General features: G+C 41.5%; 1 protein-coding gene across 2 annotated transcripts in view; it reads left to right on the top strand.

Annotated features, from left to right (window-relative positions):
• The first annotated feature begins 222 nt into the window (after nt 1–222).
• GRK7 (G protein-coupled receptor kinase 7) overlaps nt 223–12,911 on the top strand; it is a 64,731-nt gene continuing 52,042 nt past the window's right edge. The window contains exons 1-5 of one of the 2 annotated variants that reach the window (XM_014542703.1): nt 223–509; nt 6,993–7,034; nt 9,839–9,901; nt 10,032–10,119; nt 11,248–11,381. In XM_014542703.1, coding sequence (XP_014398189.1) covers nt 498–509; nt 6,993–7,034; nt 9,839–9,901; nt 10,032–10,119; nt 11,248–11,381 — 339 coding nt within the window. In that variant the 5' untranslated portion in view covers nt 223–497. Of the gene's footprint in view, nt 510–6,992; nt 7,035–9,838; nt 9,987–10,031; nt 10,120–11,247; nt 11,382–12,911 lie in introns of both variants that reach the window. The other variant, XM_014542704.1, reaches the window with a different exon arrangement.

Consider the following 12,911-nt stretch of genomic DNA (forward strand, 5'->3'; position numbering starts at 1 on the left):
TTACGGCTGGCATCTGAGTCAGTAAATTGACCCTATCAAGCCCATTACTACCTTTTTATATAAAAAAGTCCCCTTTACTATCCTGAAGTGACATTAAAATGTATATAATAACTTAATTGTACATAGAATAGAAATAAGAGGAAAGTAATTTATAATCCTTTATATTTCAGTATGTAAATGCTTGGGTTTAATTACATCTGAAGACTATGTGTGTAAGTGATAATAACTCCATATAGACTGTTGTGATTCAGAAACACAAACATTTCTATTGATAAGACTTTTCCCCCTAAATTGGTGGATCGTACATAGTAAAGTTCTGAGCAAATATACAGTCTTGATTTACATGTTGCGTGTTTGGAAACAATGAATTTTACTTAAAACTATGCAAAACAGCACTTTATACTATATGAAAACATTAGTTTCTAGGTTCAGATCATCATAAACTGATTTTTCTACTACATGAATGGGCATTGGGAAGTCACACAGGATGCTGAACTATGTTTCTTCACGTGAGATTGTTCCACATGTTGTAAGACTTTGAACTGTCCTGGCCCCCACCCACCAAATGCCAGGGGTGCCACCGATCGTTGTGCCACCCAAAAGAAAGCTCACGTTTCCAAACATCCCCTTTAGAAGTGGTATTGGCCTATCTGGGAGCACTGTTAAAGTGCTTGTACAGGCAATTAACTTGTATACTTCGTGCCACAGTCTATGAGAAACATCCTAAAATGATAGATATAAAATAAATCCTATAAAACCCTAAGAAGGGTTCTGATTTTTGAGTAGCTACTAACCTAAAAAGAGTTCAGAGAAGCAAATCTCGCTGATCTATGTACTCCTTTAGAGGCGAACAACTCCTAAGTGAGTCTTCAATGCCTAGGACATATATGGTTGGTGAACATTCACTCACTCAGCAGTCTTCGGGGTCTAAAGAATAAGCTCAAAGTTATTTTATTTGACTGAAGCTAATGTAGAAGCCATTAGGAACAGAAAGGAATGTTTAAGTGTTCCTTTAGACGTTTAATAGACGTCTGATAAGAAAGGTAACTATTTTTAAAATGCTTTGTTGCTTTTTAAGTTACTGCCAAGGGCTGACTTCAGGTAATGCTCTGAAAAGAAAATTAGAAAATGTTCATGTTTACTTTAGTAAGCCCTTATTAAAAAAATATTAATATTTAAAGGGAAAATATTACTGATTGGATATAAGGAAAATTAGAATTAAAGTACAAATCGTTTTAAAAACTTGAGCTGCTTTATATTGAACATGTGAGTGATACATGAGAAATACTTGCATGGAAGTTCCTCCTCTGCCATTTTTACATCATTCCATTTCTGTTACGTTTTGTTCAATGTAGTACATCTTAGAGAAAAAGTATTTTATCTGCATGTTGATACTCTGATACGCTAGAGCCAAAATACCTAGACTTGAATCCTAGTGCCACCATTTATTTGTGTGACCTTGAGCAAGTTACTTCACCTCTCCATACCTGAGTTTCCTCATGTACAATATCTACCTTACCAGATCTTTTTGAGCACTGGAGACTAAATGGTTTATTAATACGCATGTAAAACTGGGCATAATTTCCAGTACATGGTAAATGCTATTATTTTATTCGTTTTTGGAAGCTCCTTTAATAGAATTGGCACTTTGAAAATAATGTTTTTAATTATGGGTAAAGCATTCCGAATTGTTCTTAATAAGGATTTTGTAAGAAGTTAATTGTAAACATGTTAGATTATTTGTAGCACTGAGCATCAGTGAAGGATGGTAATGAGGCTTTATTAACAAAAACAAAAAAAGAAAGAAAGAAAATTGTCCCGAGAAATTTAAACTGTTTGGAAAGATCTAAATCTAATGCTCTTACCTAGCTATCTTATTTTGGCCATTGCTGCCAACATCTGCACAATATTCAGATTCTATCTTTTTTAAAAATATATTTTTATTGATTTCAGAGAGGAAGGAAAAGGGAGAGAGAAAGAAACATAAATAATGAGAGAGAATCTGATCTGCTGCCTCCTGCACACCCCCTACTAGGGATCGAGCCTATAACCCAAGCATGTGCCCTGACCTGGAATCAAACCATGATAGGTTCATAGGTCAATGCTCAACCACTGAGCCACAGCAGCCAGGTTCAGCTTCTCTAAAGGAATATGATCAGTCAACAGAATACTGCCTGATGTGACCATATTCTCAACAAAAGTTTAAAGACCTGGATATTGCGCAACAGAATTGAAAAGACAGCACAAAAGAAGGCATACAAATAGGCAGTTAGCACGTGAAAAGGTACCTAACATTCCTCATCAGAAATGCAAGTTAAAGTCACAATGAAATACCTCTGCACACTCCTTAGACTAGCTCAAGTTAAAAAGACTGATAACACCAAGTCTTGGTGAAGATCAGGGGGACCTGGAATTCTCTTAGATTGCTGGTGGGAATGAAAAATGGAACAGCCATTCTGGCAAACAGTAAGGCAGTAAAGAGTTAAATATACATCTACCCTAAGACCCAACTATTCTATTCCTAGGTATTTGCCTAAGAGGAAAGAAAACATGTCTACAAAAAAACAGACAAATATTCAAAACTGCTTTTTTTTTCATATTTATAATAGCCCCAAACTGGAAATAACCCAAGTGTCCGTCAACAGAAGATTAATGGTATATTCATAGAATGAAATACTACTCGGCAGTAAAATTTTAAAAAACAAAAAGAACAAACTACTGATACATGCTACAACACAGATGAATCTCAAAACATTATGTTGAGCAAAAGAATGCAGGAATAAAAGAGTACTTAACAGTAGGAGTTTGTTTATATGAAACTCAAGAACAGGCAAAACGAATCGATAGAAATAGAAGAATGGTTGCCTTTTGGTGAGAGCATTGAAGAGGCACAAAAGCTTTTATCGGGGATGGAGATGTTCTATACATTGGTTTGGGTGATAGTTACATGAGTGTATCTGTTTGTCAAAACTCATCTAACTATACACTCAAGATCTCTCCAGTTCATGTAAAATAAATCTGAATTTTTATAAAAGTGATGATATTATTTAAGACCACATCCAACACTAGTTTACATTTGCTACTAAGTGGAAAATACAAGAAAGTGCATTAATGGCTTATTAATGGTTGTTCCATTTGCCTTATTGTTCAACTCTTCACGAAAGCACTCAAATCAAAATAATTGTGTTTCTCATCTTGTTCTGGTCCCCTGGGGAGGTAATCTGAGAAAGCTCCTTGGAGTTCATTAGAAATGCTACATTTTCAGGAAGTTTATCAAAATGTAGAAGAAATAAGTAAAGGAAGAGGTGACTTTTTTAAAGGGAAAATTTTATTCATTCCAACTCTCTTCTGGAACATTTTTCAGGGTTTTAAATGTATAAGGCAAAAATTTTAGGATAGCCTGAAATTCCTCACTGAACTCTGAACTTGTAGCTTTTCTAACAAGGCGTTTAAATCTTAAGGATAAAAGATACGGAGTGGGGGTCTTTCCCATCTGTTATGTTTCACAGCCCTGAGGCTGTAGTGTGGGGTTTCTGTCGGACAGATGGCCCAGAACTGAGATCTTGTGAGTACACACAGACAGCGAATAAAACTCACGAGTGCTGAAGTCCTCCCAACTCCACAGCCCTGCTGTTCGGAGCTTAGGTGGGTGTAAAGTAAAAGGAGTCCCCACCCGCAGCCCTCAAACCCACCATCTAACCACGAAAATGCCTCAGGTCCTGCCAGCTCAGGGCAGGCCAAACCTCTGCCGCCCCTACCCACGTGGACCAGGTGGGAGGGGCCCAAGTGCTCTGCATAAGACCTCCCACAACTCAGTGGTTCAGTGGGTCCAGTGGTCTCAGTGGTCCAGGGGCAGCTCCAGCATCCTATGTGCCCACTACAGGCCAGCACCCCTCCCTGCCCCAACACTCAGTCTGGCCACCATCTGCTTGAGACCATCAGCCTAATCCTGCCTTCATCTCAGCTAGGTCCGTCAGACTACACAAGAAAGGCAGGCTTTCCAGGTCACCTTGCTTTTTCTTAAATCTAATCCCAACTAGTTCTTTACATCTCCTTTTCTTCCTCCATCTCCCACGCCTCTCCAACTTCTGAAACCCTTCCTCTGACAATTACACCAACACCATTTCCTCCATCCTCCTCCTCCTTTGTAAGTTCCCTTCTCTCTTTTTCTAACACTTGGTTCTCGCCTGAGAACAATGCTTTTTCTGCAAACACTCCTGTTCCCCTCAGATCACTGGACCTAGCAATGGGCAAGATGACTTCATTTCTTTTCATTCCTGTCTCTCTCCCTAAAAACACCACTCCAATCTCATGTCATTAGACCACCACTCACTACAGTCCTCTTGTAGCCCCACATTCACAGCCCTTCATCCCATTAGGATGCTGGCTCTGTACCCTCTCAGTGTCTCCATCACTGCTCTTTGGATATTCTTGGTGATTTCAATATTCACAGAGGTGATGCTTCTAATACTCTGGCCTCTCAATCCCCTGACCTCCTGTCCTCAGTGATCTTGTGCTCTCCACCCCTCCCTTGACCACTCACTCCCATGGTCTCATACCTTGAACAAAACTCCTCCAAAGAGTAGATTCTATTGGCTATGTTCAACTTATCTCCTTTCGTTCTCTCTGTCGAACTGACTATAACAGGGTTTCATCATACCGCTCCATTGAAACTTCTCTTATCAAATTCCCTAGTGACCTCCAAATTGCTAAAAACAAAAACAAACCTTTTAGTTTCAATATTTTATTAAAATAGTATGTCTAACCACTGTTAACCAAGATACATGAACTTTGTCTCTCCCCTTCCCCTCCCCAACACGCAGCACAGCACAGTAGTGATTTCCAGTATCCTTCATCATGATAACCAACAGAAATATTTCAAGGTCAATTTTGCAACTAAAAATTAGACCTTGTAAAAATTTGGAAATAAACAAAACATTAAGCTCTCAAACAGATTTTTTTTTTGTCCTCCAGGAGAATAAATGCCAGTGTGCCACTCACCTGACTACACTGCTAGATGTTTGGTAGTTTTTTTCCTTTGTGCACAGTACACCATTTCATTGTTAAGTATCCATTTTTATAACTATAATAAAAAATTTTCACTCCATTTAATGTTCCTTTTCAGCTTCACAACAACAACGCACAGTAAATAAAACTAACGATAGTTCTCTTGACCTGCCAGCAGCATTTGCCACGGCAAATCACTGTCTTTCTTGACCCCCTTTCTTCACTTGGCTGCTAGGACACCGTCCTCTGCTGGCTTGCTTCCTTCTCCTCTGCACTTCTCACCTCCCCAACTTCAAGGGCTCAGTCCTTACAGTTCTTCCCTGCTCTTACCCCCGGAGTGTCGCATCGAGTCCCACGGCTTTCAATGCCATTTATATACTGGGTGACTCCCAATGAGGATCTCTAGCCAAGGCCTCTTCCCTGGGCTCCAGCCCCCAGATCCAGCAGAATACTTAAGAGCTGCATTCGGATGCCTCATAGGCAGTGCAAGCTGAACAGGTACAAGGCTGAGCTCTTCAGGATCTCCACAACCTGCTCTTCCAGAGGGTGTCCAGCTGAGATGTGGGACATTCATCCTTCCAGTGACTCAGGCCCCAAAACTCGGAATCAACCTTGTCCTTTTGCTTTCTGCCACATCCCATATTCAACTCATACGCAAACCCTCTTACCCCTCCACTGACCTAGGCTCCAAATGGATTTTTCTAGTTTTAACCTCACCCCCTTCAGTCTAGGAACCTGTTAAAATTGTAGCAGAAACTTCCAGTGGCACCCCGGCTCTCCCAGCTGAGCCAGGAATGCAGGCCCATGAGTCAGACGGGCAAGGAGCTGCACAATCAAAGCTCAGAATGATGGGAAATAATAAATCATTATTTTAAGTTTTGAAGTTTTGGGGTGGTTTATAATACCACAATTTAATATATTATATATTTTGTTTATTGACAGTCTCATCCACTAAAATGTCATCTCCATAAAGACAGGAATTTTTGTCGGTTTTTACTGTTGCACACCCTGTGCCTAGAACAGTGCCTGATATCTCTCTCTCTCTCTTTCTCTCTCTCTCTCTCTCTCTCTCTCTCTCTCTCTCTCTCTCTCCTTTCTCTTTTCTCTCTCTTCTTTGTGGGATGAATGAATAGACTGAATAGACAAATGAAAGCCATGCCAGGAGAACTGTGTTGATTTTACTACTCAATTCTAGCTTTATTAATTCCCTTTTATACATCAAGTTCATTACTAGCAATGAATGATATTTAAATCTCACCAACTGAATCTGGTTTTCTCTAGCATAACACATGTCAGAGTCAGCCTTCTATTATGTTCCCTCCTATGTAGAGAAATAAGGCTTTCATCTCATTTGCTATTACCAAGTGACCCTAATGTTACTACTGCTTATTAAACTTGATGGTGTTTATATACTTTAACATATTTTTTAACATAACTTCCCTCACCCCACTAGTGGACATTTAGCTGTGGTCTAATGCTTAATTTGTTCATGTTTCCTTATAATTCCCTTATTCTCTCAACTCTCAATTGTTTTTATTCTTCACTGAATATGAAAAAAGAAAGTTTCAGAAGCAGACTTACCAAAATTTGTAGCAAACACTGAATACTTCTCCATTCCAGAATAGTCTTTTGTGTTCCAATGAAAATAACTTTGACTTTCATCCCCCTTTTTTTATTATAACCACAAGAAATTTTACAACTCATTCCCACATTTTTCGTACATATCAAAGTATATGCTTTGTGGACTTTATTTTGCTTTTTTGTTGTTGTTGCTGTTGTTGTTAGCACTGCATTGTTTGGTCTTCTCTAATAATCTTTTAGACTTCTTTAATAAAATCTACTTTTAATAGATTTTTTAAGTCTCACTTTGTGGACGCACTTTCTTTTGTACATCTGCCATAATACATTTGCAAGTTGAACCTCTCTAGTCAGGAAGTATTTTCTGTTTTCTTAAAATATACCAATTACTTAACTTTCTCTCTCAGCTACTGTGGCTCCTTGTTGAAGAAGAATATCCTCTGTTATGGGTATGTAGTCATTATTAAAACAATCAGAGTCCTGTTTAAAGAGGAAGATGTTTATGTTATGCCAGATTATGAATCCTAAGGTTCAATATTTATGAATTTAATTTATGATGAAAGCAAGAAACTTTAAACAGGCCTGCGGATTCCGTGGTCCCAGTTAAAGCATTTGCAACTTCTTCTATGTTATGTAGCCTCAAAGCAAAATTTTTCCCTGTGTATTCTTGGTATGGCTTTTAAGGAAGGTCAGAATTCCTGTTGTTACAGTAATGTTTCCTTTGAATGCATGGTAATTGTTTCAGTAGCAATTAAAATGGAGCTGAACTAGATGCATAGCGTTATAACCATGATACCACACCAACCTTAAAATTAGAAAATTTGCCATTTTGATAGGAAATAAATCACAAGAATAATTTCTAAAGCCAACCCCAGCTTCTTCCAGTCCAGACGGGACTCTTTTGACCCCATAGCTTTTCTGTGCCACAGGGGCAGCTCCCAGTGAGAAAAGCCCTTCACTGAAGAGGGGGCCCCAAGTTCCTAATCCAAACCTGGCACTTTTTTTTCTGGTATCAATTTTCTTCATGTACAGTAAGAGCTTAGACTGGTCAACACTGAAGTTACCTATTTTGTTATTTAACTCAGTCTATGACTGTTGGATAATGTTTGAAGTAAATAAGAACATGCTTGGCCTGGCCTGTGTGGCTCAGTAGTTGAGTGCTGACCCAAGAGGTCACAGGTTTGGTTCCAGGTCAGGACACATGGCCCAGTTGTGGGCTCACTCCCCAGGAGGGGGTGTGCAGGAGGCAACCGATTGATGATTCTCTCTCATCTCTGATGTTTCTATGTCTCCCTCTCCCTAACACTCTCTGAAATCAATAAAAACATATTAAAATAAATAAAATAAAAGTCAAAACTTTAAAAAAAATGCTTGACAGACTAAGATTACTAGATTTGCTCTTTAAAAGATCGTCCGTCTCTGTCGAAGATGGGTTTGAGCTAAAGAAAGACTGGGGGCAGAGAGACCATGAAAACATGCTTATAATAATTAAAAACATGCTGGCTACCGTCTTCTCTACAGCATGCCTCTCTCATTTTCAGTTGAAAACAGGAAATCTGTAAATTTCTGGAAAATATTGCCATTCCTAGTAAGCAAGTTCCTTTCATTGAAGGATTTGAAAGAAAATGCTTGGTTTCAATGGACATTTCCTGACAGCTAGAAATGCATTGCTCCTTCCTCAATGCTCCCATTGGATGTAGTGCAGGGGTGGGCAAACTTTTTGACTCGAGGGCCACAATGGGTTCTTAAACTGGACCGGAGGGCCAGAACAAAAGCATGGATGGAGTGTTTGTGTGAACTAATATAAATTCAAAGTAAACATCATTACATAAAAGGGTACAGTCTTTTTTTTTTTTTTAGTTTTATTCATTTCAAACGGGCCGGATCCGGCCCGCGGGCCATAGTTTGCCCACGGCTGATTTGTAGTGCCTCCTTCTATGATGGCCTCTAACCACAGGGTATCGCGGTTATTATGCTTCCATTAACTATGCCGCCAAAACTATCCTTCACACTTGCCTCATCATTCATCATTTCTTTGTCTTCATCTTGTGCTTAAAAACTACATTTTTGTGAGAAAATTTCTGTGACCATATGGAAACAATAGTCTAAAATGCATCTAGCTCCATGTCTTCTCTGTTTAGTATTCAAAAAATTTTAACCAACAAGACATCCTGATTTCATCGAACTATGAAAATATAAAATGTGATCTGCTGTTGTTGGAAAGATAAAGACCCTCAGCTTTTCCTTTGGTACTTGTCTTCTACTGAAAGAAAAAAGCAAAATCTTTACTATGAAAGAATTTAAACCAGAAGTTGAAGAATAATCTGGGTTCATTGGATGTCTTAATGCTAACATATTAGTCTGCTTCAGAACTTACACTGCTCAAAATACCTTCTGTTTCTGAGATCATATAATATTGAGTTATATTATTTCATAATTCTTTCTTTTTGTTTTGTTTTGTTAATCCTCACCTGAGGATATTTTTCCTTTGATTTTTAGAGAGAGTGGAAAGGAGGGAGAGAGACAGACAGAGAGAGAGAAAAACATCGATGTGAAAGAGACACATTGATTGGTTGCCTCCCACACAGGCTGGGGCCCAGGGATCAAGCCTGCAACCGAGGTACATGCCCCTGACTGGAATCGAACCTGGGACCCTTCAGTCCGCAGGCTGATGCTCTATCCACTGAGCCAAACCGGTTAGGGCTATTTTATAATTCTTGATCCTCAAATAGATGTGCTGTTAGACCGTGCAGAGAAGTGTTCATTGTAAAAGAAGGTCATGCTCTTACTAGAAACCTTGCTTCACTCTTTTCCTTCTTCTAGGTTGTATTTTCAAAATTTAAAATTCTCAGAAAGGGAAGCAAATTAAGCATACCCTATTTCTAATCATTAACTTAAACTTTTTATGTTCTTTTTGTTTCAAATGTTGAATGACATCAGAGCATTGTAAACTTTAAGGACATATACATCACAGACAATGCTTTACACCTCATGATGCAAAATCCCATGGAAGATCTGGGCAAAAAGCATTTTTTTTCTTTAGCTTACAAAATTAGTCATAAAAGATACTAAAATATTTTTGTTGTTTTCTCCTATCATAAAAGTTTATTTTCTTCTTTCAAAAATGAAATATCTCCTCTTTTCACTCTGTGTGTGTGTATGTGGGGGGAGGGTGTATAGTAAATCATTTAGTTGCAATAGTTAGTTGTTAGAAATCTTGCATGTTGATTAATCCGATCTGCCTGTCTTCCAGTTCCACCAGACCCCACAGCTTTCCAAGCTTATGCGAAATTTCGAGTTGGCTGCTCTCTGCTGGGTGGACATTGGACAGAGGAACCCAACTTCCACATCGCTTAGGTCGCTCCGGACTCCAATCTGCATCAGAAAAACTTTTGAATCAGGTGTTGATGATCATGCAAAATCCCGAGTTGGCTGCTCTCTGCTGGGTGGACATTGGACGGAGGAACCCAACTTCTTCCACATCGCTTAGGTCGCTCCGGACTCCAGTCTGCATCAGAAAAACTTTTGAATCAGGTGTTGATGATTGTAGTAATTATTTAAAAGCTGATACTTTAATATCACTTCGTTGTGCGAGGCACTATTTGGCATTGACTTCCCTCAAGAACTTATTCCATTATTTTCTGTTTTCAGTTAATGAGACTGAGGCTCAGAGAAGTTTAGTAACATGCTGAAGATCGCACAGCTAGGACTTGCTAGCCACAGGACTCAGCTTTCCCAAGCAGTGCTGAAGTTAGTTCTCGTAACCATCTGGCCACATCTCCAATCCAAGATTCCTGGCTCTTTTCCCCATTGGTGCAGGGTATCCTGACTGTGCCCAGCACTTGGCTCTGCTTCTAAGCTAAGAACTCAATGCTGTTCTTTAATTGGATCGACAGTGGCTGTTTCATTAAGTTGGGACCTCAACCCTAATTGCTAGCAGCCACATAAAGTATTCCATTTTAAATAGACCCCTTTTTTTCAGGTGGCTAAGACTTTAAAATAATGATACTCTATTTACAATCGCCAGGAGGCAACAAATAGTCATTTTGTAACGTCTAAATTTTGTGTTCAAATTATTATCTAAATTTTGTTCTCATTAGTCAGGTCACTTTCAATTACTGCAAGAGTGTGTTGTTGTTTTTTTTACCCAGATGGTCTTTGCTATCACTAATTAGAATACAAACAAAAATAAGACAAACTTCCTCTTATTTATGCATGATAAAGCTACCAAAAGAGGGGTTAAGTCTGAGCTGTTTAATAAGGCAGCCGCTGCCCACATGTGGCTACTGAGCATCTGAAAGGGGCTGGCTCGAATTGAGATGTGTGGTACGGGTAAAATACAAAGCAGATTCTAAACACTCAGAACACAGAAAAGGCTGTGCAATATCCCATTAGCAACTTCTACATCAATTACATGTTGAAATGATAATATCTCCTGCTATATAAAATGCATTATTGAAGTTCATTTCACTTGTTTCTTTTAACCTTTCTCATGTGGCTACTAGGACATCTTGAATTCCATCTGTGGTTCGGCATGTCCCTATTGAACAAAACTGGGATAAAGAAAGTATTTGTGTGAGGGGAATCAAGCAGTTGGTAGCGTATATGTTCATCCGTGAAAAGCAGACTTTTTTTCAGTGACAATTCTACCTTTTTCTCAAGGTTCTGCCCTGTCGGACTGTCACTGTGTCCCTAAGGGCCCCGAGAAAAGGCATCTCCTCCTCTGGAGAGATTCTCAGACTGATTTTCACTACTCGGGAATGTGGACCCGGGATGACACGTCAAGAACGAAAAAGGTACCAGCATCTCTTGGGTGGGTTTCCGAGCGTCTGGCACGGTTCTGAGCAGTGGTCACGGCGCGGGCGCCCCTCTCTGCCACGGGGATGACAGTTCCCAGCGCAGCGGTGCAGAGCCAAAGGGCGCCCACGAGTTCATTACATAATTCTCGGTAGCATGTGGCCAAGTGTGGGTCTGTGCTGGGCTACGGTCTGCAGGCTCTGCCACGCAGACTGGGGCGTCACCGCGATGTTTTGACAGAGCGTGTGCTAGAGATTGTTTGTTTGGAGAAAAACTGACTCTCTCTCTCCCTCTCTCTCTCTCCCTCCCTCTCCCTCTCCTCTCTTAAGCACTTTGGCATAATACTGAATGACTTTGTTTTCAAGCTGCCTTAGCCTTCCTTTATGGAGAAAAAGCCTGAGTATTCTTTCCCCGTAGGACACAAGTGTTATTTTTGGAGCAGAGGTTCTTAGGCTGATCTCTGTCTAAACCAATTTCTGTTCTTGTGAGGTCGTGGTCTGGGGCGGCTCTGAGCGATCTCGGTGGAGGGAAGCTTCCTGGCTCCTCGAGGGATGTGGGCAGAGACGCTGAGGGGCCACCCTGAAACTTGCCTACCCTGGGCCTCACGTCAAGGCTCCCTTGCACTCAGATTGTGCCCCAGGAACGGTCTTGGCCACATGTGTGCACTGGTGTGCTCTTCCTGCTTGTGTCACTTTGTGGGATGTTTGGGGTCAAGGTGACTCCCCCTTTTTTAACCCGGTACCTTAGGCCACAGATTCCTCAGAACTGAGAGAGCCACAACTGGACAACCTCTGCAGGCCATTCAGGGTGGGGGGTTATGGGAGAGCACAACGCACTGTGAGGCCACGAGTCCCCGAGGGCCTCCAGGGACAGGTCTCAGGACCCTGAGCTCAGAGCACCCTCTTCTGTAGCCTGCTCTGCCGCAGGCTGCTGGTCGCCAGGAGGAAAAGCTCTCCAGCTTCTCCAGGTCCTCTTCCTGACCTGTCATCCGGGGCTCACAGAGCTTGAGGCTGCTGGGAAACGTGTAAAATTAGAAACAGCTGAAAACACACACGTGGCACCACCTCACTCTGACCCCTTCCCTCGGAAACTGGTTGCTGTGTGTTCGGGGAGCAGGTGTGCGCAGAGGGAGGCCAGGTAACGCCCAAGGTGCCCCGGCAGGTGTCTCAGGCTGCGCGGCCTCGGAGGACAGGGGGCACCTGCGAGGTGCCCTTCCCTGACCAGCTATACATAGCCAGCAAAGCCTCTTACCTGGGAAACCTCTCTCTGCAGCCCCCGCCAGTCCCACCCGCAGACCAGAGGCCTCCCTGCAAATCCCGCGGGAGTTACTGAACCTGGGAACCCAAACCAGCCAGCGGGCAGCCAGACCGGCCGAGTCCCCCGCAGCCCTCCATCCCGCCTTTCCTTTCCCTGTGCTCAGCCATGGTGGACATGGGGGGCCTGGACAATCTGATGGCCAACACGGCCTACCTGCAGGCCCGGAAGACGTGGGAGGGAGACAGCCGGGAGCTGCAGCGGCGGCGCCGGAG

Source organism: Myotis brandtii, unplaced genomic scaffold, assembly GCF_000412655.1.
Source record: "Myotis brandtii unplaced genomic scaffold, ASM41265v1 scaffold312, whole genome shotgun sequence".
Lineage (NCBI taxonomy): Eukaryota > Metazoa > Chordata > Mammalia > Chiroptera > Vespertilionidae > Myotis > Myotis brandtii.